This window comes from Peromyscus leucopus, chromosome 1, assembly GCF_004664715.2.
Source record: "Peromyscus leucopus breed LL Stock chromosome 1, UCI_PerLeu_2.1, whole genome shotgun sequence".
Classification (NCBI taxonomy): domain Eukaryota; kingdom Metazoa; phylum Chordata; class Mammalia; order Rodentia; family Cricetidae; genus Peromyscus; species Peromyscus leucopus.
Window position 1 is genome coordinate 28258566 of NC_051063.1, and position 22612 is coordinate 28281177.

General features: G+C 45.2%; 1 protein-coding gene across 1 annotated transcript; it reads right to left on the bottom strand.

Moving 5' to 3' along the window:
* Nucleotides 1–4064: 4064 nt before the first annotated feature.
* Pnliprp1 (pancreatic lipase related protein 1) lies at nt 4065–19572 on the bottom strand. Its single transcript, XM_028880984.2, has 13 exons — nt 19509–19572; nt 19376–19424; nt 17947–18101; nt 17487–17612; nt 15142–15276; nt 13594–13702; nt 12334–12453; nt 12103–12222; nt 10310–10428; nt 9598–9727; nt 7508–7616; nt 6861–7028; nt 4065–4262 (listed from the first exon to the last, which is right to left on the bottom strand). Exons 2-13 carry the CDS (start codon nt 19422–19424, stop codon nt 4181–4183), a joined length of 1422 nt encoding a protein of 473 aa, XP_028736817.1. The 5' UTR covers nt 19509–19572; the 3' UTR covers nt 4065–4180.
* Between the last annotated feature and the right edge of the window lie 3040 nt (nt 19573–22612).

Consider the following 22612-nt stretch of genomic DNA (forward strand, 5'->3'; position numbering starts at 1 on the left):
TTGGTTACAAGTTGTTGTCAAGGGTTAGGAAAAGGGCTAAGCAAAGGAGATTAGATTTAAGGTTCTTGTTCAAAAAAAATGAAAGAAAAGAAAAAGACAATTACTAGTTTTAAATACTTTACATTGGATTGGATTTTTTTATATTGTATACAAATTATATATATTGAAATTGATATTGTTAGAAAATGCTATATGTATATTTCTAATTTTGTTCAAGATATTGTACTTATACCATTCATTTAACAATGTAATGCAATTTGCTGATTCTGGAATGTTCTTGTTACCAACTATTAGGATAAAAGACATGAAAGTTAGTAGTTAGACATTACAATAGAACTTGTAGTCATATTACGTATGTTTTCAAGACTGAGCAGATGTATTGTAGATAGACAGGTCATCTTCAAACCCTTCAGAGATCTAAAGAATATGGCATTTAAAATGTTTTAATAACTCAGAAAATTTTTCTTTTTTTGTTATGACTATGAGACATGTTGGCTCCTGGCAGTACCAATCTACTTCAGAGAAAATATGGGCATTGAAGAAACTGCATATGGAGTTAACTTTCATTGTGGCAAAAGTTAGCCACTGGACAACAAAGTATCCTTGAATCAACTCCTGACAAACAGGACAAAATGGACAGACAGGACACGAAACTAAGGACTACTGATTCTTGCCAAGACAAGTGTGGTTGTGGCTTTATCAAAAGGCATCTTCTGAGGCCAGGACAATATGGCACCATCCCTGAAGTGGCCTTTGCAATCTGGAAAAGGTACAGTGCCCTTTTCTCCAAAGGCAGCTGAATAGGCCGTGGGCCGATGGCTTCTGATGTGCAGTGGAATAGCAGCTGAAACAGTTATTCTTGAAGAGTAACTAAACTTACACCTCTCAATAGTAGACTGGTATTTAATAGAGGGATGTGGAGAAGAACGGGATGCTGAGATGAAGCCATATATACACAGCCAAGAAGAATGGACAACCGAATTAAAAAACTGTCAACAATTTCTAGAATTTAAAATCCTGAATCATGACATGACACTAATGGAATTCAGGTGTTTCTGGTACATGGACTGCTTTCACCCAATGTGAGGTCGAACTGTTGACCTTGTATACATCCTAGTTCACAAATGAGTCTGTCAGATATGCTAAGCCTATAGGCTGAAGATGATGCCCCAACACTGTGGAGAAATCTTGGGTGACTGTCCAGGCAGCTGGCTGTTTCTGTCAACTCACATTTTTTTTTTTTTTGGAAGTTGCTTGCATGCACTTCCTGTTTTTATTTTTGTTAGGTAATATTATTTCCCTCTTGGGTCTGAGGGAGTTGAAAATTAGTTAGTTATAGTTGAAGATTAGTTAGCTATAGTTGAAGATAAGTTAGTATACAAAGTGAATTAGGTACATTTTGGACTTACCAAAATAGGATAGAAAATGGAATTATTTTCTCTGAATTTGTCAAATACAAATGGACTAGACCTTTTTTTAGATATTTATTGCTTGTACATATGGTATATAGTTATTGTATTTTTGAATATAGTTTTTCTTATATTAGTTATAACTTTTTCCTTTTTATAAAAATAGAAAAGGGGAAATATGCTGATATTTTATTTGTACTGAAATGTGATTTTATTTGTATGTTAATAAATAAAGTTGCCTGGGGGTCAGAGCTAATAGCAAGCCATAGCAGAAGTCTGGCAGTGGTAGCACACGCCCTTAATCCCGATCACATGACAGGCAGATCTCAGTGTGTTCAAGGATACCACCAGCATGGAGACACACACCTTTAATCTCAGTATCAACCATAGAAGACCTGGAGGTCCGTATAGATGGGCAGTGACGAGGAGGTCATGTGGTTGGGTTTACAACCAATGAGAAGGCAGAACAGAAAGTCTATAAGAAGACAGACACACAGGAAGTAGGTCCCTTGCTGAGGAGGACAGCAGCAGCAGTGAAGGGTAAGGTTTTTAGCTCTGACCTCTTGGGCTTTCATCTCTGCATTGGCTCTGTGTTTCTTATTTAACAAGATGGTTACATCTACATTCAACAAGATTTGGTGGGCTAGAGGAATTGTCCACAGTTCAGATTACAAGCCTCTTGCCACCATACACTCAGACAGTTACGTAGCATACAACCCTGCCCTACATAGAGACATATTGATAAGTAAAGTATGGAGTGGAAAGATGATAAAAGTACAAGATGTCAGGACCTCCCTCTCTTAGAAGTTAGCTCATGCAGAGCCACTATAATGTCACATGACCAAGCAACAATAGAATGCCAGGATTAGACATATAGACCAATTCTATAAAGATATAAATGTGAACATTGATTGTAATAACTGCAGCTTTAGCCTGAGGATTTTTCCTGGGCACTCTGACCACTAAGAGTTAATAATACACTGTTTGGGACATGGCAAAATGCCCAGGGTGGTTGAAGATTTTGTTTTGGTCTAGTGCCCTTGAAGCAACCAAAACAACCAGCCTGAGCACAGGCTGTCATATGCCTCTAGATTCACAAAAATTGGGTCATGGGGTTTATGAGTAAGAATGATAACTGTTTATTAATGATGTCAAAACTTGAGGGGAAACGATTGGAAATGATAACTCTGTTCTGTCATAGTTTATTAATGATGACTAAAAGATGAGTAAAAGGAAGTGAATCACATGTCCAAAAACAAAAATGATATGATCTATGTTTCAGAACATCATGAATGCATCCCTGCTAACTAAATTATTTATAAATAAAGAAACACTCTGGCCGCTAGTCAGTCAAGCTGCAAGATTCTCCCAATCACCATGGCCTGGCTCACTTCCTTCCCCCGCTGATTCTTTACACTCTCTGCAGGACCCATCCACCGCCCCAGGAACTCTAGACGTATGAGTTTATGAGTCACTCTGGACCCAGGACTATGCAAGGGGCACTCCAAGACTGAGATGTGGCAGGTAGGCTGGCTCATCATCTAGTTCTTTGGCACAAGCCTCCATCAGGGAAAATGACCACCACTGCTCCTTGTCTCCCCAGCTCGAGCTCTAGTATAGGCTTCTCCTGCCCATGACACCCAGTCCACTTTACAGTGATATTTGGAACAGCCTGACACCAGCACCTGCATTTGACAAGTCTGCATTTTGAGCAGCTCTGTGCTATGGTTCATACAACTTCTGACCTGGCCCAATTATCGGGTGTAAACTGTAAAGTAAGATCTGATAACTAATACTAGCAATTAAGACCAGAGTGAAAAGACTTGTGATAGTCCGTGGCCAGGGCTGTGACGGTCAAGCAAAGCCAGGGGCACTCGGTGAACTTCACCCAAGAAAGCTGACATGACTTGTTCATTTATTGTTAGTCAACAAATTCTGGCTTTGTGGAAAGTCACAGGTACATCTGGCTGTTTCAGATAGAGCATCCTCATGACACTGGGTCACCTTGGAAGTGCCCACATGTACCTGAGTCTGTGTGAGTGCAACTATGTCAGGAATACCCAACTGAGAGCTCCCCAGTAATTCTAGAAGGAAGTAAGACTGCATCATAATTCTAGCAGGAAGTCTGCATTGTGCATCTCCTAGAATCCATCCTAGATCCTTCAGTATTTGCAAGCAGGCAGGCAGGGAGGGCCCCGAGGCAGCCTGACTTGTAGTCTAGAGGGGCTGGCTGTGCACATGAGCTCCATGAGTTTCTGGGTTTCTCAACAAGAGCCACCATGGGGTTCCCCTCAACCAAAACCCCTTAATCACCTCTAAAATGCCAGGAAATGGACATCACAAAGTATTTCCATGACTCCACAGTCAGCATCTGGGTGGGGAAGGACACTGACATTGAGCTTGGCCCTCACTCCTGGTGGGGGCCTTAGTGCACGTGTGAGTGTACAACCTCCCTGCTTTCTGCCTCAGTTTCTCGCTAAGATAGCACAGTGAGGACAAAGATTCTGAAGATTCCTGACTGCTCACCCTTTACTCATGCTGTAAATCTACACCTTCTCTGAGGGAGAGAAAACAGCGAGTGTGGAGGAGACCAAGGAAGTGGGGTGAGGTGGTGCTTTGTTGGATGCCAAGGTGAGAGACCCACATACAGAGAAATGCTCATCAGCATTTTTAATATTCAGTTGCTGAATGTCCCCATGGGTGGCAGCTGACATCCGAGACAGACGCTGTGTGGTTATGTGCAGCAGAGGATTTTATTGGTACTGATGAGGTCACATGGCGTCTGGGGTGTCACAAGGCAAGAGAGTGAGCAGAATGTCTTCTCTCACCGTGTCTTTACTACAGAAGTTGTACCTGTAAGGAGACACAGTGTTTGGCACTGGCATGCTCTGTCACCCGTAGGAAAGCCACTGCTACCTGAGTGTTAGGCAGAGTTTACGTGAGGCAGTGCAGAACCTGGGAGAGGCATGGCAGGGCCGCCACCCTCTGAGTCTCCAGTGAGAAGCCCACCCAGCCCAGGGCAGGGCCTGCTGTTGCTCTGAGGTGACACTGTCACTGGTCCTGTCATACATAGACGACGGCCTCCTAAGGCAGCACCATCCCTTTCCTCATTTTAACAGATACTGGTGGCCACAGTAGACTGATGTAGAGACAGTCACTAATGCTGTTCTCAGTACTCAGCCGAATGCCATGGTATCTACGACAGACTGAATTCTCAGTTGGAGGCAAATACACCAAAGGGTTCACGTATGTAAACTACACTACCCATGGGTGAGGAGGTCCTATGATCAGCCCTGCCTCACAGGGGGCTCTGTGTAAGGTAAAGGTTCGAGATGCAAGTACAAGTCCGCCTTACGCCGTAGTCCATATTTTCTGTTGTAGTATCACCCAGTCTGGCTTTCTCCTCGGGTCCCCCATGTCTCTCCCACCTTCCAGCTGTGACACTACCTGTTGCTCGGTGGTATCTTCATTTGAAGAGGAGCGTTCCCTCTCATGTTATTGAGACTCTCATGACAGTTATTTGACAGCTTATGATAATAAGTGGGAAAAGGTCTCCAATATGAAGCTAATGCAGACACAAGTGACCGTCTCTGTGGCTATGGGAGAACCAGGGATTTCTCTGAGGCCTTCCACCTGACACTGAGTGGGCGCTAACATCACGTCCCAGCTGTTTTGGTTTGTTTTGTTTTGACCCGTGTAGCCACCGGCCAGGTGTCCATGCATCTCTGAATCACTCTTTCTCCATGCTCCTGTAAGCAACCCTAACACAACTACTTGTCTTGTTGGCCTCCCCCAACTTCCTCTCCTGAGTGTGTCTTTCCTGGAAGTTTTAACCTGGAGTCCCAGCATTCAAGTCTCCGCAGCCTGGCTTCCTTTTGCTGGCCCCTCAGCAGTTCATGCCACCCCTGCCTCCCCCCCACCCCCAGTCTTCCCAGCACTCTGCGCCTCCTGGGTCATGTGATCGGCATGTGCACCCAAGGTCTTGTTTTGCTTGATGCAGGCTCTGCCTTTGCTTTCCCGGCTGTTTTCCAGAATAGGTCCCCATGGACTCTTTGTCACAGTCACATTTACAGTGGGTACTGAGTGGAATGGGGTAGGAAAGGCAGGAAGGGCTCTATTTTTCTTTTGGTCTCATGTCACTGGAAGAAAGTCCAGTCAGCAGGTCCTAGGTAGCACTTGGAATCCCACTGAGATGACTACATCAGATTTCATGGGAAAGGAAACCGGAAGAGGTTGAGTCACAATATTGATTGCTCTCTAACTTCATAATTATTATTGGTGTTATTTAGTCACAAGTGTTCCTGGCAATTCTCCTAACAGTAGAATGACTGAGTAATTTACTAGTTGAATTTTTTATTCCCCAAGCTAGTTTGTGGCATTTGGAGTGGGTTTTGACTTTCTTATATTTAACCCCTTGGTGTCAGATTGTTTGAGAGATTCTTAGGTCAGTAGGATGGCTCAGCAGGTACAGCCCACCTGCTGGCCTGAGTTTATTCCCCAGAATTCACACGGCTCCAGCAAGCTGGCCTCTGAGTTTGTGTGCACCATGGTATATCCACACATACCCCAATAAATAAATGTATAAAAACTTTAAGAGAGATTTTTCCGCACAGAGAATGAGTAGGCAAAGCTGCTGTGCTCAACCACTGGAGGGCTTATCGACATAGATGGGCTCAGGCCTTAGGGCCTCAGGAGTTTGCTTCAACTAGATCTGTTTGATTTCCAGAAAGTGTACATCTTTCTTCAGAAACCTCCGGCATTTCAGTGACATTCTAATGTGCCGTTAGCCACACAGTTGCAGGATCCAGGCCTCGTATAATTAACAGACCTTAGGATCTGACTCTAGAGACAGCCTTCCCTCCAGCCTCCACTGGTCAGCCTGGGCCTCCTCTGTGCTGTAGTCCCTCTGAGAGCATGCCCAGTCCTGCTGGTCACCTGACCAGTCTGCTGCTGGTCACCTGACCAGTCTGATGGCCTTGCTTTCCCACCTTATGGGAATAGGGGAGACTTCAGAAGTCCACCCGAGTTGGTGACCCATGGATCAGCCACAGGCCACTCTGACAACCTTTCTTCCCCACCTGAGGAAGTGATATTTCCAAGGGTCTTGAGTTTGCTGGCCCCCTTTAATCCCCAAAACACCAGCAGCCAACACTTCCCACAAAGCCTCCAAAGTTCTGCAGGCTGACTTGGGGTGGAGCTCTATTCTGCCTCCCCGGGTTATCATCTCGTCTCCATTCCAGCTGCCCTCTTTCTACTGAAGGTCCTGTGCCTACTCAGGCAGGGAAAGAGGAAGCTATGGGTGGGATGGGAATCTGCAAGTCCTGTCCCTTCTGTGCGTTCTCTGTCCTTTGTCAAATGATTCCTCTTTTCTTATCTGTCCCAGGGGAGGGGTTCCCCTACAGACGTTCTCCGCAAACACCCTGAGACAACTCAGCAAAGGAAGATACTTACGTCGTCCGCTCCTCTCCCTTTTGCACAGTGATCTTGGCCGCACCCACTTTGGGGAAGCTTGGGTTTACTACGTGATTATTCCAAAGAAACTTGACTTTTTCAATTGTTCCCACATCAAGCTTGGCATCAAACTCACTGGAATGCGTAGCACCTGGCATCAAAATGCCCCTTGAAATAAAGAAGGAGAAATGTTCCAGTTTATGGAAGCACATTGTGATGACCACAGAAGACCGCGACCCTCCACTCTTAGCTAACTTATAATAATGAGTCTTCTTCCAAATGCATCCTCAAATCAAAGATGGAGGAAAGGAATATTGGCAATAAGCTGGCAACCTCAATCTACTATTTTGGATTGCTTTTCTTTTCTTTTTTTTTTGTAGAAAATGATAAAACTCTCTCAAATTATTTTAGTTTTTTTTTTTTCTAGAAGAATCAGCTATATTGCAAGTTGTCATCTTAGCTTAACATGTATTATCTAGAACAATAATAGATTTTTAAAGTATAATATATCAAGAGAGAAAGAAATGATTAGGTTTAAATTAAAAATTATTGGAAATATAAAATTATTTTCTGTACATAAAGTAGCTTCGAACCCATGGATGTCTAAAGACATAAACGTTTAGTGCTGTGCACACCACAGAGATTACCTGAAGATATCGTACTGTTGGGTATTGCCCTCGCTTCCAAACAGAGCCACTCTGACCTGCCCAGTGACTGTTCTTCCAGACAGTGTCAGGGAAACCCGGTATCTCCAACCTAGGAAAAGCAAGGGTGAGGTCACCTCATTGACACAGAAAATAGTTTAGCCCAGATTACCACCCTCACCCTTGCATGGGAGCATAGAGTATGAGAAATCATACTTGCTAACCCACACCTTAAATGAGCACCCAGTGGTGGCCCCTCTGGACCTGCTTATAGTTAAATTCATGATAAATAAAATTAAATGTTTACTCCCTCAAGTTCACTAGCCTTGTTGTGGGTTTTAAATTGCCACGTGAAATCAATGGCTTCTGAATCCAACAGGGCTGAGTGAGCCCTCTGCTCCAGAGTGCTGGTGCTGTGTGCTATGGCAAGAAGAGAGCCAGGGCTCCAGGCCACCCATGGGAGGACAACTTGGCAGTGCGGAGCACCTCCAGCCTGGGTCTGTCCCATCTCTGCATCCCTGGGACCCCTGGTGCTCAGGTAGTTGTCATATAAACATATACCTAGGGTGCTGTCCCAGGGCCTGTGTGCATGTATAAATACACATACACACACACAGAGTCATAGTGCATGCAAACACATAAATATATATACACAGTACATCCATATATACACATATGTGCATCCAATGCACACACACATATAAACACACAAATTTACCCAGTCATCTATACTTATGTACACAGGCACATGCATAGCCCTGTCTAAGTTCCCACTCACCTCTCACACTCCCAGGGACGTTGCCCCTTCCCGTTCTCTTCTCAGGGTCAAGCTCCCCATCCTTTAATCCCAGCAGCAGCCCACCAGACCCAAAGCTGACAAGGACTTGTACATTTCAAAGCATTGTCTAGATCATCCTTTCAGCCCTGTATCTAGCAACCCATATCTGTGATCCATAAATAAGTGTTGATGGGGGAATAAATGATTCCTTTGTTATAGTTAAAATATAGGCAAGTCTTCCAAGTATTGCTGCATTAGTAGGGGTTGATTAATCAGCCTTCTGGCAAAAAATGATAGGTAAGTGTATTTACAGTGATAGGAAGGCCCTGAATCTCCATGAAAGCTGGCTACCCATCTACTGGTTTGTCAAACCAGAAGTATGTATTAAAAATGATGAGTCTTGCTGTATGTAAATTATACCTCAATACACCTGACTTTCAGAAACTATACATGACATATTGTACCTCAATACACCTGACTTTCGGAAACTATACATGACATATTGTTTTTATGTAGTCTCATAATTGCGTAGTTTCTGTTTTCCATCTCATGGAACTCACTAAGTAAATTGTCACAAATGGTCCAAACATGCCTAATCTGGACCTGGCATTTGAGTGCATTCAGTGGGATTATGAAAGAAATCATCCCTCTCTGTACTGGCCACTCTGTATCAGAGAGGCACCAGGGGCACATGGATAAAGAAGGACAAGACAGGAACTGGGCCCCTTGTGGAGACCCACCTGGCAAAGAGCCATTACCAAGTATGTCTGATGAATGAATGAATACAGAGGGGTGTGTGTGTGTGTGTGTGTGTGTGTGTGTGTGTGTGTGAGAGAGAGACAGACAGACAGACAGAGACAGAGAGACAGAGAGACAGGGATGATAGAGACAGATGGGGAGAGATGGAGAAAGTCATAGAGAGAAGGAGGCAGAGAGAGAGGGCGGCAGGGACAGATAGACAGACAGACAGACAGGCACACACACACACACACACACACACACACACACACACACAGTCCTAAAGGAAGGGTATAATGAACTGGAGAGGGGTAAAAATTCTAGACAGTTGTCTCCAAAGCTATGCAAATTGCCTCAACCCCACAAGTCACCCTTTCTCTTCCAGTCATTCCACAGAATGGAAATAAAATGGAAGCAATTCAGATGCTCTCTTTGCCTCAGTGGAATCTTGCATGGGTTGCCCAGGGCAAATACGTCTTTCTCCAAGGTAATCAAATGTGTTCAGAGTTCTTTCAGGTTAGAGGCAAGCTTTCCCTCCTGACAGGCATGACACTTTTTGGGTAAGTAGTCAACTTACGTGCAAAGTTCTTGGCATCTCCTGTGTTCAAGAAGAACTTCTGTGGCTCCTCACTTGTCTTGCCAGCAAACTTATCAGCATAGTGACCCATCTGTGGGCAGCCTTGATCTGGGCAGGGGAAGCACTTGTCCTAGTGAAAAGAGCAGGGGCCATGGAGCAGAGAGCTGGAGAAAGCTGATGCTCCATGTCCCTGCAGCCCAGCTCCTTCATTTGCAAAGGGAAGAGAGATGGAGCCCATCGGCTCCAAGTTCCCTTCATTTCAGCAGAACTTCTACCCATGATGTACAGTGTGTTAGAGTGACCAGGGACCTTTAAACAGAACTGCCGTCTTGGGCCCAGCTTCCATCAGTTGTATTTCCCAGGCTTCTAGTGGTGTCAACTCTCCTTATTGATTGTAGAGCTTACCAATAGTTATCTCTCAAGCTCATGTCAATGTGGATCTATTCTCTGATCTTCTAGAATTTTCCTCTCCTACATTGCTCGTTTGTGCTCTCTCTCTCTTTGTATATATGTATGTATGTGTGTGTGTGTGTGTGTGTGTGTGTGTGTTTTCTACTTCCTGTTAAGAGTTGTTGGGGCTTTTCCCTGCCTCCACAGGAGTATGCATTCTAAGGGACAAGGTAGAGCATGCATCGAGAAGGAATGGCAGATTCCCCATATAACAGGTCCTCAGTGTGTGGTGCCCATCACTCATGGCAGATTAATAGCTTACAGACTCAAAATCTTTGTAGGAAGTGCAAGGGTATGCAGCAAACCCATCGGGGTTGAGAATGCTCTCCGAGTAGTACTTGTAGCTTCTCAGGTGGTTACAAGCCACAAAGTCCCGGGTTCCTGAGGAAACAGGCAGGAGGTCAGTTCAGGCAACTGGAGGCAAGCTGTGACCACATCTATTCCTCTCTTTCTCCAGTGCAATAGGTCCAGGGTGGGACTGTATCACAGAACTTAAGTTCCTCATTCATTCACAACAATGACAATAAACAAACAGGCTTCGGGTGTTGGGAATAATGTTCCGGTTACTTCACTGGTGTTGTCCACTAAACCCTCCCCTTTCCTAGGAGGCAGGTGTCATAGTATCCCTTTGGTAAGAGTATCCACAGATGGATTCACAAGATTACAGCTATCAAGGGGGAGAGTTGTAATGAAACAGTTCATCTGGTGCTCAACACTGTCCCTCTAGTCTCTGTGTCCAGGAATAAGGCTGGAAATCCTCAAAGACACAGCTAGATGTGCCATAATCTTCCACACGTGGCACCATAAGCACAAGGTCATTGTCACAATGCTCTTGTGCAAATGAAGGTAAAAGTAGATTTCAGTGGCTCCAGCTGAGTGTCCTCCTTACCCCTCTCACTCCCACAGTGTTCTTTCACGTCCTTACTCAAACCACTCGAGACAAGTATCCCAGCATACCATCTAGACCTGGCCTGAACTTTCTTGTCCATTGCTGACGGAGCTGTCAAAGTCCAAACAAGTATCCTTAATGTTTGCATCAAGAACATCTAAGACATTCTGACTGAATTGAGTAAAAATGACACTCATAAGATTCCTTCATACCACTAAGGGTTTTTAACTCCAATGCTGCCAGTTGACTAGTGTGGCTGCTGAATTCTTGATCTCATTAGGCAGTATTGGAGCTGTTAACTGAAGGATGCCCTTTATTCCCAGGTATGCTCACCAGTGACAAGTGGACAGTCCCCATTCTAGCCTTCCTCGTGTGATTGCTCCTCATTCCTGCTCAGTATGAGTGAGCAGTGACTTGCATTGTGAAGACAGCTCTTCCATGCATGCCCATGGGGTACCTTACTCAGTTACTGCACTGAAGCTGCCTAGGACTGAATCGATTCACAGGGAACGTCTGCAGGGAAGTTCTCTTGGGACATTCGTGATGTCACTCTTGTCACTTCCCCTCTCTATGCGGTGACAGTTGGGATTAGAGTGTTAAGCCAAAGCACTGTGGTTCCTTGCTGCTTACGCAGTGCAGTACATCCATGACAATGTTTTAAGGAAATACAGAATCAGGAGATCTGAGATCTGTGAGCTTTGCAGTTATTTTTTTCAGAAATAATATGCAGAAAAGAAAATCATGTATTTTTAAAAGGAAATACATTTCTATTACTAAGATTTGTTATGGGGCTGGGGAAATGGCTCAGTCAGTGAAATGCTTGCCTTGAAAGGAGGAGGACTTGAGTTTGACGCCAAGAACCCAAGTGAAAAAAAGCTTAATGTGGCAGTGCATGCTTTTCATAGTGCTGGGCATGGTGGAAATGCTTCTCTAGGCCAATGGGGGGCCTTATAACATTTAAAAACATGCACAATATCTAAGGAATGACACACAAAGTTTTCCACTAGTCTCTGCACACACATACAATCCCTACACACACACACACACACACACACACACACACACACACACACACACACGGTAGTTGGGGGGGGGAGAGCTGTCATGGCAAGTGCTGAGTACCCCAAAGAAGCACCGTCCTCCTCAACTGGCCCTCATGGCCTTACCTGACCAGATGCCATCTAGGTCCACAATCTGTGACAGGGCATTCTTCTTGCACCCGGGCATGTTCTGTCCTCCGTTGGGGAAGAAGTCAAAATGACCCATCATTTGATTTGTTCCAAAACCTAAAATATTTGTAACAACAATGAGACAGGGTTTGGGCTGCATAGCACTCTCAGGGTTAAAATACTGTCACTCCTGTCCACAGCTAGAGACTGGAGCACCATGGGGCTCACCCAAGAATGGGATCAAGGGAGCTGCGTCTGTGTGAATCACGTCCACAAAGTTGGCATCCGAGGGGTCAAGCCGGACCTCTGCAGGAGTGCCTTCAAAACTTGCTTCTACGGGATCCAGTCCTAAAAGAGATGGCCAACAATGTAAGGACCAAAATGTGTGCTTGTACAGGCTGGGCAACATGCAACTGAACAGGTACCACACTTGTAGTAGGGCGTGGAGTCCCAGTGCTACTCTTTAAAGGGGGCTTGGCGGCAGGAGAGGGGGGCACATGAGGAAAGAACTCAGACTTTGTTTGAGCACGGATTTCTTCCTACATCAGATTCTTCCATGTATCTTTCGTATTTCATATTCTCATTTTCTTTCCTTTTATCTTAGTGAAGGAAACAGAGTCCTGGGCCTATAAGTGTTGCTGGTTCTACTAAGCTACTTTTGGGGCAAGTTGTGTCTGACTTTGAGAAAGTCATTCAAGATTTTTGTATCTCAGTTTCCCTATTGTATAAATTGAAGGTAATAACTTCATCAATTTATATAGCTGTTGATTAAGTAATTTAATCTTCAATGTGAGGCACAGGGGCTGACATGAAATCATATAACCTGTGCATTCTCGGGCAACCTATTTGCTTCCCTGAAGAAGCTTCTTCAGTTCTGAGGATTAGATGAGGAACACAAAGTAATTTTTGCAGAACTTAGGGTAATCAGGCACTTAGCTGATGCGTCCTTTAATAATGGCATTAATATCCTTGTGTAGATATATTCTATTGCCCTTGTTATAATGGAAAGACTTTGCTGTGTTTGATGGCTGTTTTGATGGTGCCAGTTAAAGGGTGTTTTTGTTAGTTACAGTAGCTGGGATCCTTTCACCAGCAGAAAGAGTGGGAAGCAATTTCCAGGTTCCACTCCACCCTGCTTCAAAGAGAAGGAAGTAATGGGTAGCGCAGTCCCTGTTCAAGCATACTTGCTTCTGTCCAGACTAGCTAGACTCTGCATTTTCCTGGTGTTCAAAGTTGCTGCATGACACACATCAAGGAAAAATTGCACCCAGAGAGGAGCAACTAGGGCCATAGCAGAAGCATCACAGAGACACACAGCGACATCTTCCTTGCCAACAGCGATGGCCCACGTGTTGCTTAGAAGTGTCCTGAAATCTCCTGTATGGGCTGTACCCAGCCCTGCCACAGCCGAGGGATTCAGACTGCTCTAAGCTGGGCTACAGGCTTATGACCTTTCTGGGGTTGTGAGAATATGACCTGGGGCCTTACCAGTAATCCTGCCTAGGCCTGGAGTCCGACTTCCTGCTTCTCCTGCCACATGAGCTCCTAGGCTGTGGCCAATGAGGTGGACTTTGGAAGGCGAGTAGCTGTAGTTTGTCTAGAGAGGAAAGATCACATTTGCGGGACATGCTTGTGCTCTGGTTAGTGTGACTCCCCTGTTGGGAACTTTCCCTGCTTTCTGGGGCCTCAGGGTTGAGCCCTAGTTCCTGACAGGACCTCAGGACTTTCCTAACTCATGGTGGCCCTTTCTAGACTCTTCTCTAGCTAAAACTCACTGTGACCTCAAATAGTGTCCTCCTCCTTCACCCCTGGGCCTGTTTTACACCACACTGTAGCCCATCGTCCCATCTTCCTATCTTCTTGCTCAGCTACCATCTAAAGATCCTGTCTTCAGCAATCCAGATGCCTCTTCCAGGGGAGACTTCCCAAATGCCACCCCACCCCCACATACAAGATGGATTAACTATCCCCATGTGCCTTCATAACCCTGCGTACCCACTCCCTCATCTCCAGAACCCTCCAACACAGTGGTTCTCAAATTTCCTAATGTAGTGACCTTTTAATACAGTTTCTCATGCTGTGGTGACCCCATCCATAAAATTGTTTTTGTTGCTGCTTCATAACTATAATTTTGTTACTGTTATGAATCATAATGTAAAATACCTGTGTTTTCTGATGGTCTTAAGTGACCCCTGTGAAAAGGTCATTTGTCTGCCAAAAGGGACATGACCCACAGGTGGAGAACCACTGCTCTAACAGATCACACTCTGTGGTCACTGCAAGTCTTTCCTATATGTAGGGAAGGCCTAGGGCTTCATTGATTGCCTTTGTCTCTTTGCACGCTATTGACCATTTTCTCTAGAAACATGAGATCACTAATGCATTCACACGCAGTGTTTTGTGATATCCCCCAACAGGCCTATCATTAATGGGTCTACACTATTTTTGTGCAACCCCATGGGCTCTGATTTCTGTAGGGGTGCAGAAGCAGTTGGCTCTTTGTAGACCTATTAACTATAGGACATGAAATAGCGAGACTTTGATCTGGTACAGAAAGTAACTATAAAGAATTCCTGAATTAACACACAGAATGAGAGACTTAAAGCATTTGCTAAGATCAAAGGCCAGGATAGGAAGAAACAACTGGAATGATTACAGCGGGAAAATTTCCCAGCACCAACGGGACCCGCTGTCAATTGCACGTCCTTACCCCTGGCTCTGTCTGGCTTCCCTCGACAATACCAGGATTTACTCTGCACAAATCCCCACTTGTGTAGTGGGCAGCTCCTGGAGCCAGATGACCTGAGCCCCAGAGACAACCCGTCTACTCACCTGCTCTGTTTTGACAAGCTAGTTAACCTCCCTGTGCCTCAGTTTCCTCAATTGTAAATCAGAGGATAATAAAATCCCATCACTAGGTGCTAGCCAGTAAGTTTCTCTTTTACTCGTGTGTTACTAAGGTGGTCTTCATTCTTTTTCTCCTCTTTGTAACTCCTAAATTCACCTTTGGACCCCACCTCCCTCTGGCCCACTCACCGCAAGGACGTCAAGCATGTGAGCCAGCTGGGCACCCACTACTCGCACGTTGTTAGCAGCCTGCGTGTAGGTGGTCTGAGAGCCTCCCTTCCAGTCCACGCAGATGCAGTTCACCTTCTCCACTTGGAACATGTTCTAGAGTTGGGGAGACACAGTGTTGCCATAGGGCATGGGGAAACCCATCTAGGCAGGGATCAGAAGTTACTCATCCCTTCGTCTAGCTGGAGTGCTGAGACAGACTGGATCCTGTCCAGGGGATCCTGCAGTCCATAGGGTGAATACTAGCGGCAGAGAAGACCCTCATCCTAAAGATGAAGGAAAAGCCAGTCCCTTTGATTTCTTCAACCACATCTGACAAAGTGGATCAGTTACACCTTTAAAGGAATCCGGTCTGACAAGAAAAGACCTCAGCACAGTGTCTGGTGACTACTGTCTATGTGACCTTTTGGTTCTGCTTGTGAGAGGTCCTTTAGGTGACATGCCAGACTTCTGGGCATTTCTTGAGCTATAAAGAGGGAGAGGGGTGTCATTTTCCAGTCAAGATGGCACAGAATTTCCTGGAGGGCACACACACAGCAGGTATATGAAAAACAGAAGAGCACTGATGTGAGAGAGATCGAGGAGTTAGGAAGGAGAAATGTCCCCAGTGCTCAGCCAGGCTGTGCATGGGTCGCCTGACACCCACAGCTGAGGTCTTCTTCTGACCTTTTCGTGACAACACTAACTAACACACATGGCAGCTCCAGCTTCTGACCGTTGTGTTCCTTGGGACTTTTATTGTCAAAGCAACCCTGAGAAATCCCTGCAGATCCTAGAAATTTTGGTGCTAAAAACTGAATTAACAAGGTGCTTATTAAGGCTGGGTGGTGGTGGTGCACACCTTTAATCCCAGGACTCGAAAGGCAGAGGCAGGTGGATCTCTGTGAGTTCGAGGACAGCCTGGTCTACAGAGCTAATTCCAGGACAGCCAGGGCTACACAGAGAAACCCTGACTTGAAAGAAAAAAAAGTGCTTATTAAGGAAGGGACAGGAAGGTGCAGAGTGACAAACTGTGATTTTTCTTGACAATATTTTTACTTGGTATTACTATATATATATTATATATATAATATATTATATATAATGTGTGCATGTGTGCATGTGTGCACGTGTGTGTGTGTGTGTGTGTGTGTGTGTGTGTGTGTGTGTAAGGCAGGGGGTTGCATAATTTCTTAGACAGATAGATGGAATCTGTATACATAATAAGAAAGGAGTATGGTATCTTTTACATGTGTGTATACATGTATACATGTGTGCCTGTGCATGTACAGCCATGAATTCGTCTGTGTGTCTCTGTGACTGTACCCCATGTGCATGTGTGTAGGTCTGTGTCCTTCTGTGGTGGTCCTCACCAGATGCACTCTTCTATTGCACCACTCTCTATGGGGCCTCCTAAGGAGTCGTCCTGTTGCTGAAATCCTAGACTTCAGTGGAAGAGAGGGAGGAGGGATCACAGGAGCAAGCGGGGTCAAGGTCATGATGGGGAAAACCACAGAGACAGCTGACCCGAGCTGGGGGAGCTCATGGACTCTGCCTATCAGCTGGAGAGCCTGCATGGGACCAAACGAGGCCCTCTGAACGTGAGTGACAGTTATGTGGCTAGATCTGTTTGGGGAGTCCCTGGCCGTGGGACCAGGACTTATCCCAGGTGCATGAAATGGCTTTTTGGAACCCATTCTCTAAGGTGGGATACCTTGTCAGCCTGACACAATGGGGAGGGGCTTAGTCCTGCCTCAACTTAGTGTGCCAGACTTTGTTGACTCCCCAAGGGAGACCTTACCCTCTCTGAGGAGTGGATAGAGGTGGGGTGGGGGAGGTGGGGGCGTGGGTGTAGGGGAAGAAGGAAGAACTGGGATTGGTTTGTAAAATGAAAAACAAAACTTTAAAAATAAATAAATAAAAGAAAAAAAAAAGAAGTCATCCTGATGATCTTAGTTCCTTGTGTCTTAAATACATGGACACAGCCACATGCCTCTGACTCTTAGGAATGTGGGGAAGATCTGGACAAACAAAACTCCACAATCCCTCATTTGCAGAAATACAAATACTGCTGCCAAAGTCGAGAGCAGGCATTCCTGGACCATGGCTGAACAGGAAGCATGACAGTGAGGGAGAGGTGAGTTCCCGTAACAAATCCCTGCTTTTGGCTGCAGATGTGGGTTAGAAACAGGGAGAGGAATTGGGGCTTTGTAAAGAGAAGCGTCTGAGCTACTGGGAAGATTTCTTGCGGTCAAGCGTGTGTGTTATGGCTGTGTAAAGGGAGACAGCTCGGTGGTCATGGCTGCGTGGTAGGAGATGGTCCCTACCTTGCACATGTCTACCACCCAGTTCTCTTCTCCTTTGTCTATGAAGCCATGGATGATGAACCGAGTCTTCCTGGCCACTTGAAAATTGGAGGCCTCAATGGTTGATGGGTCAGAGGGCTGGAGAACCTATGACAAACAGAAAGGGTTTCAGCTTTTTGCCAACTTGTCCCTCAAGCCTGGCTCTCCTCCTCTCCATCCTTGCCGGCCAGTGTATTGGCCTCTGCAGGCTGAGCACAAAAGTCGGCTCTTTAGGACACTCATCCTGACCTCTGGGTTACCGTTTCTATGGGTTCGCTGCATAGTAAGCCCTGTGCCCAGACCAGAGCCACAGAGCCAGCAGGGGGATCCTGCAGCTGTGAACCATCCACTCATCCAGAAGGTGAGGCAGGGCATGGGTAGTAGGTACAAAGATAAGGAAATGTCCCCCGCCACACACACCATAGTTCATGAAAAGTCTCACCTGGAAAGCATCTGGGTTCTCATTGGTGAAGAGCAAGAAGCGTGTGTTGATCTTCTCAGGGCTCCAAGGGAGAAGTTTTAGGGGCCGGATGGCTGTGCCTGCCCAGGGCTCAGTGTCAGAAAAGCATCCAAGGTCATTATAGCAGACCTCTTTTCCTGCGGAGAGAGAACGGATAGGCTCAAGGAGAAGTTGCTGTGGCTGAGCTCCCAAGTGCTTGCCTCATCTTCAGCAGAATTCGCTGAGCCCTGAGGCGAGGGGTGGATGGAGACATCCCTTTTAGGGCTGAGTGTTCCAAGGTCTCTAACTCTGCAGATTGTCTGGCTGTGAGTCTCTGTATTTGTTCCCGGCTACTGCAGGAGGAAGCTTCTCTGAGGATGGTTGTGTAAGGCACCCTAATCCAGAAGCTATTTCAAATTGATAGCCACTTGCAAATGAAAATCTAGTTTCCTCCAAAGGAGTCTCACCGGGGAAATAAACCACTCTTAAGGGCAGGCCCTGTGCCCAGCAGTAGATGTCAACACAGAATGAACTCAACAGCATCTTTGGAGGCTCTTTGTCTCATGATGAATTTGTTTTGCAGATCGATTGTGGCGTCCAGTGGGGTTTTTACGGGTTCTTACCTGTGTGAACATGTGTGTCTCCGCGCCTGTGTGTAGGTTTTGTACTTTTCATTTGTCTCTCTTTCTTGTTTGATAAATTTGTTGTATTCTTATTTGTTTTTTATTTATTTTATCACTGTTATTCCTTACAATGCCTGTTTGTTTTCTAACAGGAGACATAAAGGATGTGGATCCAGATGGGAGGGGAGATGGGGGTATACTGGGAGGAATAGGGGGAGGGGAAAGGGTAATCAGAATATATCGTATAAAAAGAAATCTATTTTCGGCCGGGCGTTGGTGGCGCACGCCTTTAATCCCAGCACTCGGGAGGCAGAGCCAGGCGGATCTCTGTGAGTTCGAGGCCAGCCTGGGCTACCAAGTGAGCTCCAGGAAAGGCGCAAAGCTACACAGAGAAACCCTGTCTCAAAAAACCAAAAAAAAAAAAAAAAAAAAAAACCAAAAAAAAAAAAGAAATCTATTTTCAATAAAAGAAAAAACTGAAACATCCAAAAATCCCCTTTCAAAGTCTTCTAACATATTTGCAGAGCACCCCCTGCGAAGTCCACATTAACTAACCGAAAGTCCACTTGTCGCTTCTAGATGCTTTAGAATCGTTCCTCAAAAATTCAGGCTATAAGCTACTCCGGGTATAGGGGGCTATTCCCCCCCTCAATTACCCAGCTCATGCTCCCAGGCTGTGAGTTCCGCCACTTTTCCCAGGAGCCTAGGAAAGTATGGGCTTCTGCAAGCTGTCTGGGATAAAGATTCTCCAGGCCCTGCTGAGAGTGTGGGAACTTTATTACTTTATACAGGGTTGTGGGGTCACTTACCTAGGGCTGCTCCCAGGAGGAAAAATGGGATTATCCAGAGCACCAGCATCTACAACAAGGTCAAGGACATCAAACATACACAGCCTGGATCCACGAGCAAAGTCTCCCGGGAACTCAGGCCTGTCTGTCTTACCTCTGCTTTTTAGCTGGTGAAGGAGCAGTGGTCGGAGGAGGAGGAGCTGTCTCCCCTGGGACCCACCAGGACCTTTTTATACTCCAGTCTTATCATCTGGACTCCAGTTCAAGCAAACAGTGAGTGATGAGAACAGGAGCTATGTGAACTTCGTCCTTCAATCTGTACCTTGTGTGTATTTACACACAAGGTTGGGATGGCGGGCAGGTATTCCCACAAGCCTGGGAAGATGAAAGCATGCTGGACAGAGGCACAAGAGCCTGGAGCTTTGCACTACGTGTCTGTGAGAATCCGTAGGAGCCAAGAGCTTCTGCTTTCCTGTTTCAGGTTCACCACTAAGCAGTGTACAGGTGCACACAGATGCACTGAGATGGAAAGGGCATGAGTTCAAGGACTGCCTGGGCTGAGGACCAAGTTCATGTCCAGCCTGAGTGACTTAGTGAGGTTCTGTCTCAAAATAAAAACAATAAAGATCCAGTTGTGCTCAAAGACAGAATGCTTTCTTAGCATGTGCAAGACCTTGGTTTCTATTTTTAGCATGACCACTCCCCCCAACCCACACCACTCCCCAAAAGATGGCAGCAAACCTTACTAGCAGGGGGTTATTCTCTTATGTACAACAGATGGGAATGTCCTGGAAGAGTATAAAGTAAAGAGAAACATCTGTTAAGAGAATTTCTTCTTTAAAGTACCCCCCCACACACACTTGCAGACTAGAAACACCCAGGCACAAGAGCCTTGAAGACAAACTCATTGCTTGCCTCAGTACCTCACCAGTCTCCAGCCCCATTAACATGTTGAGCAGTGAACCAATCTAAAATGCAGTACTTAAAGCAGATGTAATGGTTGTACTGTCTCATTGTAACTTGAACAGTTGGGGTTCAGGATCCCCCAAATCCCACACCAGCAGTCTACAGCATGTCAGTTTTGTTCTCCTGCACAACTGCAAGACAGACCTGACCCGCATTCACCTTCGGGTTTATGCACCCATGAGCAGCTGGCCAGTTCCCACAAGGCAGATAAGCCTTCCCAGAGCAAGCGTGTAGAGGTCCCAGATGTGCTCCTAAGTTAAATGTTTCCATGTCAAGTTCACACACCAAAATAGCCTAAGAAATGGGGTAAAGGCCATAGGCCCTCATGTTAAGAAAGCAGAAAGAGAACCCACCCACCCCCAGAGTAATGAAGAGTAGCAGCCAGGATAGGGATATAAAGTAATTGTCTACCACGTACGAAGCTCTGGCTTCTACCCTTAGCACAGTACACATAGGAAGTACACCCAACCCCCACACTGGAGAGGGGAAGACTCAAAAGTTCCAAGTCCTCCTTGACTACCCAGCAAACCAAGGCCAACCTGGGCTGCCCGAGACCTTGTCAAAACAGAACAGGGACAGCAGCCTCTAGTCACCGTGGTTCAAGCACAGCTAGTCCTCCAAATGATCTCATCTAAGCCTGACAGCAGCCACACCAGGCGGGACTTATCGTTCACTTCCCTTTACAGATGTGGAAACTGAGGCACAAAGAAATAAATCACCCAGCTAAGGAGTAAAGACACAAACCCATTCATCACCCATTTATCATGTTGTTTTTTTTTCCTGTAATTATGGGGTCAAATATAAGAAATCTTTGTCTAGACAAATGTCGTGAAGTACTTCCCTTAAAAGTTATGAAGCACTTCCCATATATTTTCTACTAGAATTTTTATGGTTTTAGCTCTTAAATTGGAGTCAGTATTATTTTGTGTTCATTGTTATGTACGCTGGAATGTAATTTTTGAATTACTTTCTTTTCTGTTTGGACATATTTTTCCCTGAAACAGTCCAGGACATTTTATTAAAGAGAATTTTCATTTTCCAGTATATGCTTTTGGTTCCCTTCTCAAAAACTAGCAGGCTGTAGATCCAAAATTCTTACAAATTCTCCATTCTGCTACTCTAGTTTAGGTGTCTGATTCACGCCAACAGTATGGTGGTTCTACAGTACTTACGACTGCTTCAACCTAACCCTTTCCATTCTCTTTAAATCTAGAATCTACCACCACCCAAGTGTTGGTGTAGATTTGAGGCATAGATATAGATGAGCCATAGCCCTATAAACAGAGGGAAAAGCAAGTATTTACCTGAAGGCTAGGAGGAGCTTCAGTTGGATGGGTAAGTCTGTCCAGAGGTGTCAGATCACGAACCCGTGTGGTGGGGCCCTGCCATGGCTTGTTACTGTGTGAGGGAAGCCTCACATTTTCATTTGCACTGAATGAACACAGTGCTTGCAGGAACATTACTTTGGAGTAATGGTTTGGTTATGGACTGTGCCGGCCTAGAACAGGAGGCTATTGCAGAACTGTACCTTCCTACAAAATTTATTTAGCAGTAGTTATAAACACCCACTGTTAGAACCAGACAGAATAGAGTTATGCATGCTACATGTCACGTAATCAAATTGAACAGTGAAGTGGGCCAGTTTTCTTTTCAATAAAACAGGAGTTGTTAGTCAACCTAAATAACCACAATAAGGAAGTCCCCTGTTTTAGCTACACAAGGGAAATAACCTTGAAATGACCAACCCATGCTGTGTTATCTGGTTTTGTTTTGTCAGCCCTTTTATGTCTGTAAATCCAACTCATCAGGTCAGAATCTATTCTTGAATTGAAATTTGCTTTGAAATATTACATCTGCATTCTGTTTTATTGGTGTCAACTCTTGACATATCATAGCCACCTCTTCCTCACACATTCCATAATAGTTCTTACTCTCCTCTCATGATCTCCCCACATTAAGAGTCTTTATATGAGAGAAAACATGCAGGGTTTGTCTTTTTGAGCCTGGCTTATTTCATGTAGCACAGTCATCTTGGGTTGCAAGAAATTTTTCTTCATGTCTGATTGTATATAGGTATCATGTTTTCATTGTATATAGGCACCATGGTTTCATTATTCATTGGTTGATGGAGGACAGCTTGTTCCATCTCTTAGCTCTTATAAATAGCTCTTATAAATAGTGTTGTAATAAACATGAATATGCAAGTTATCTCTGTGGTATACAGACTGAGAGTCCACTGTGTGCTTAGCAGTAGTGTTATAGTTGGATCATATGCATTTCTATATTCAGATT

Coding starts and splice junctions, on each gene's coding strand:
- Pnliprp1 (XM_028880984.2), bottom strand. CDS start 19,424: ATGCTGGTGCTCTGGATAATCCCATTTTTCCTCCTGGGAGCAGCCCTA. Junction 12,454..13,593: donor AGGCCTAGGCAGGATTACTG/GTAAGGCCCCAG, acceptor CATCTCTTTTAG/GACTGGATCCCGTAGAAGCA. Junction 7,029..7,507: donor CAACAGTACGATATCTTCAG/GTAATCTCTGTG, acceptor CTTTATTTCAAG/GGGCATTTTGATGCCAGGTG.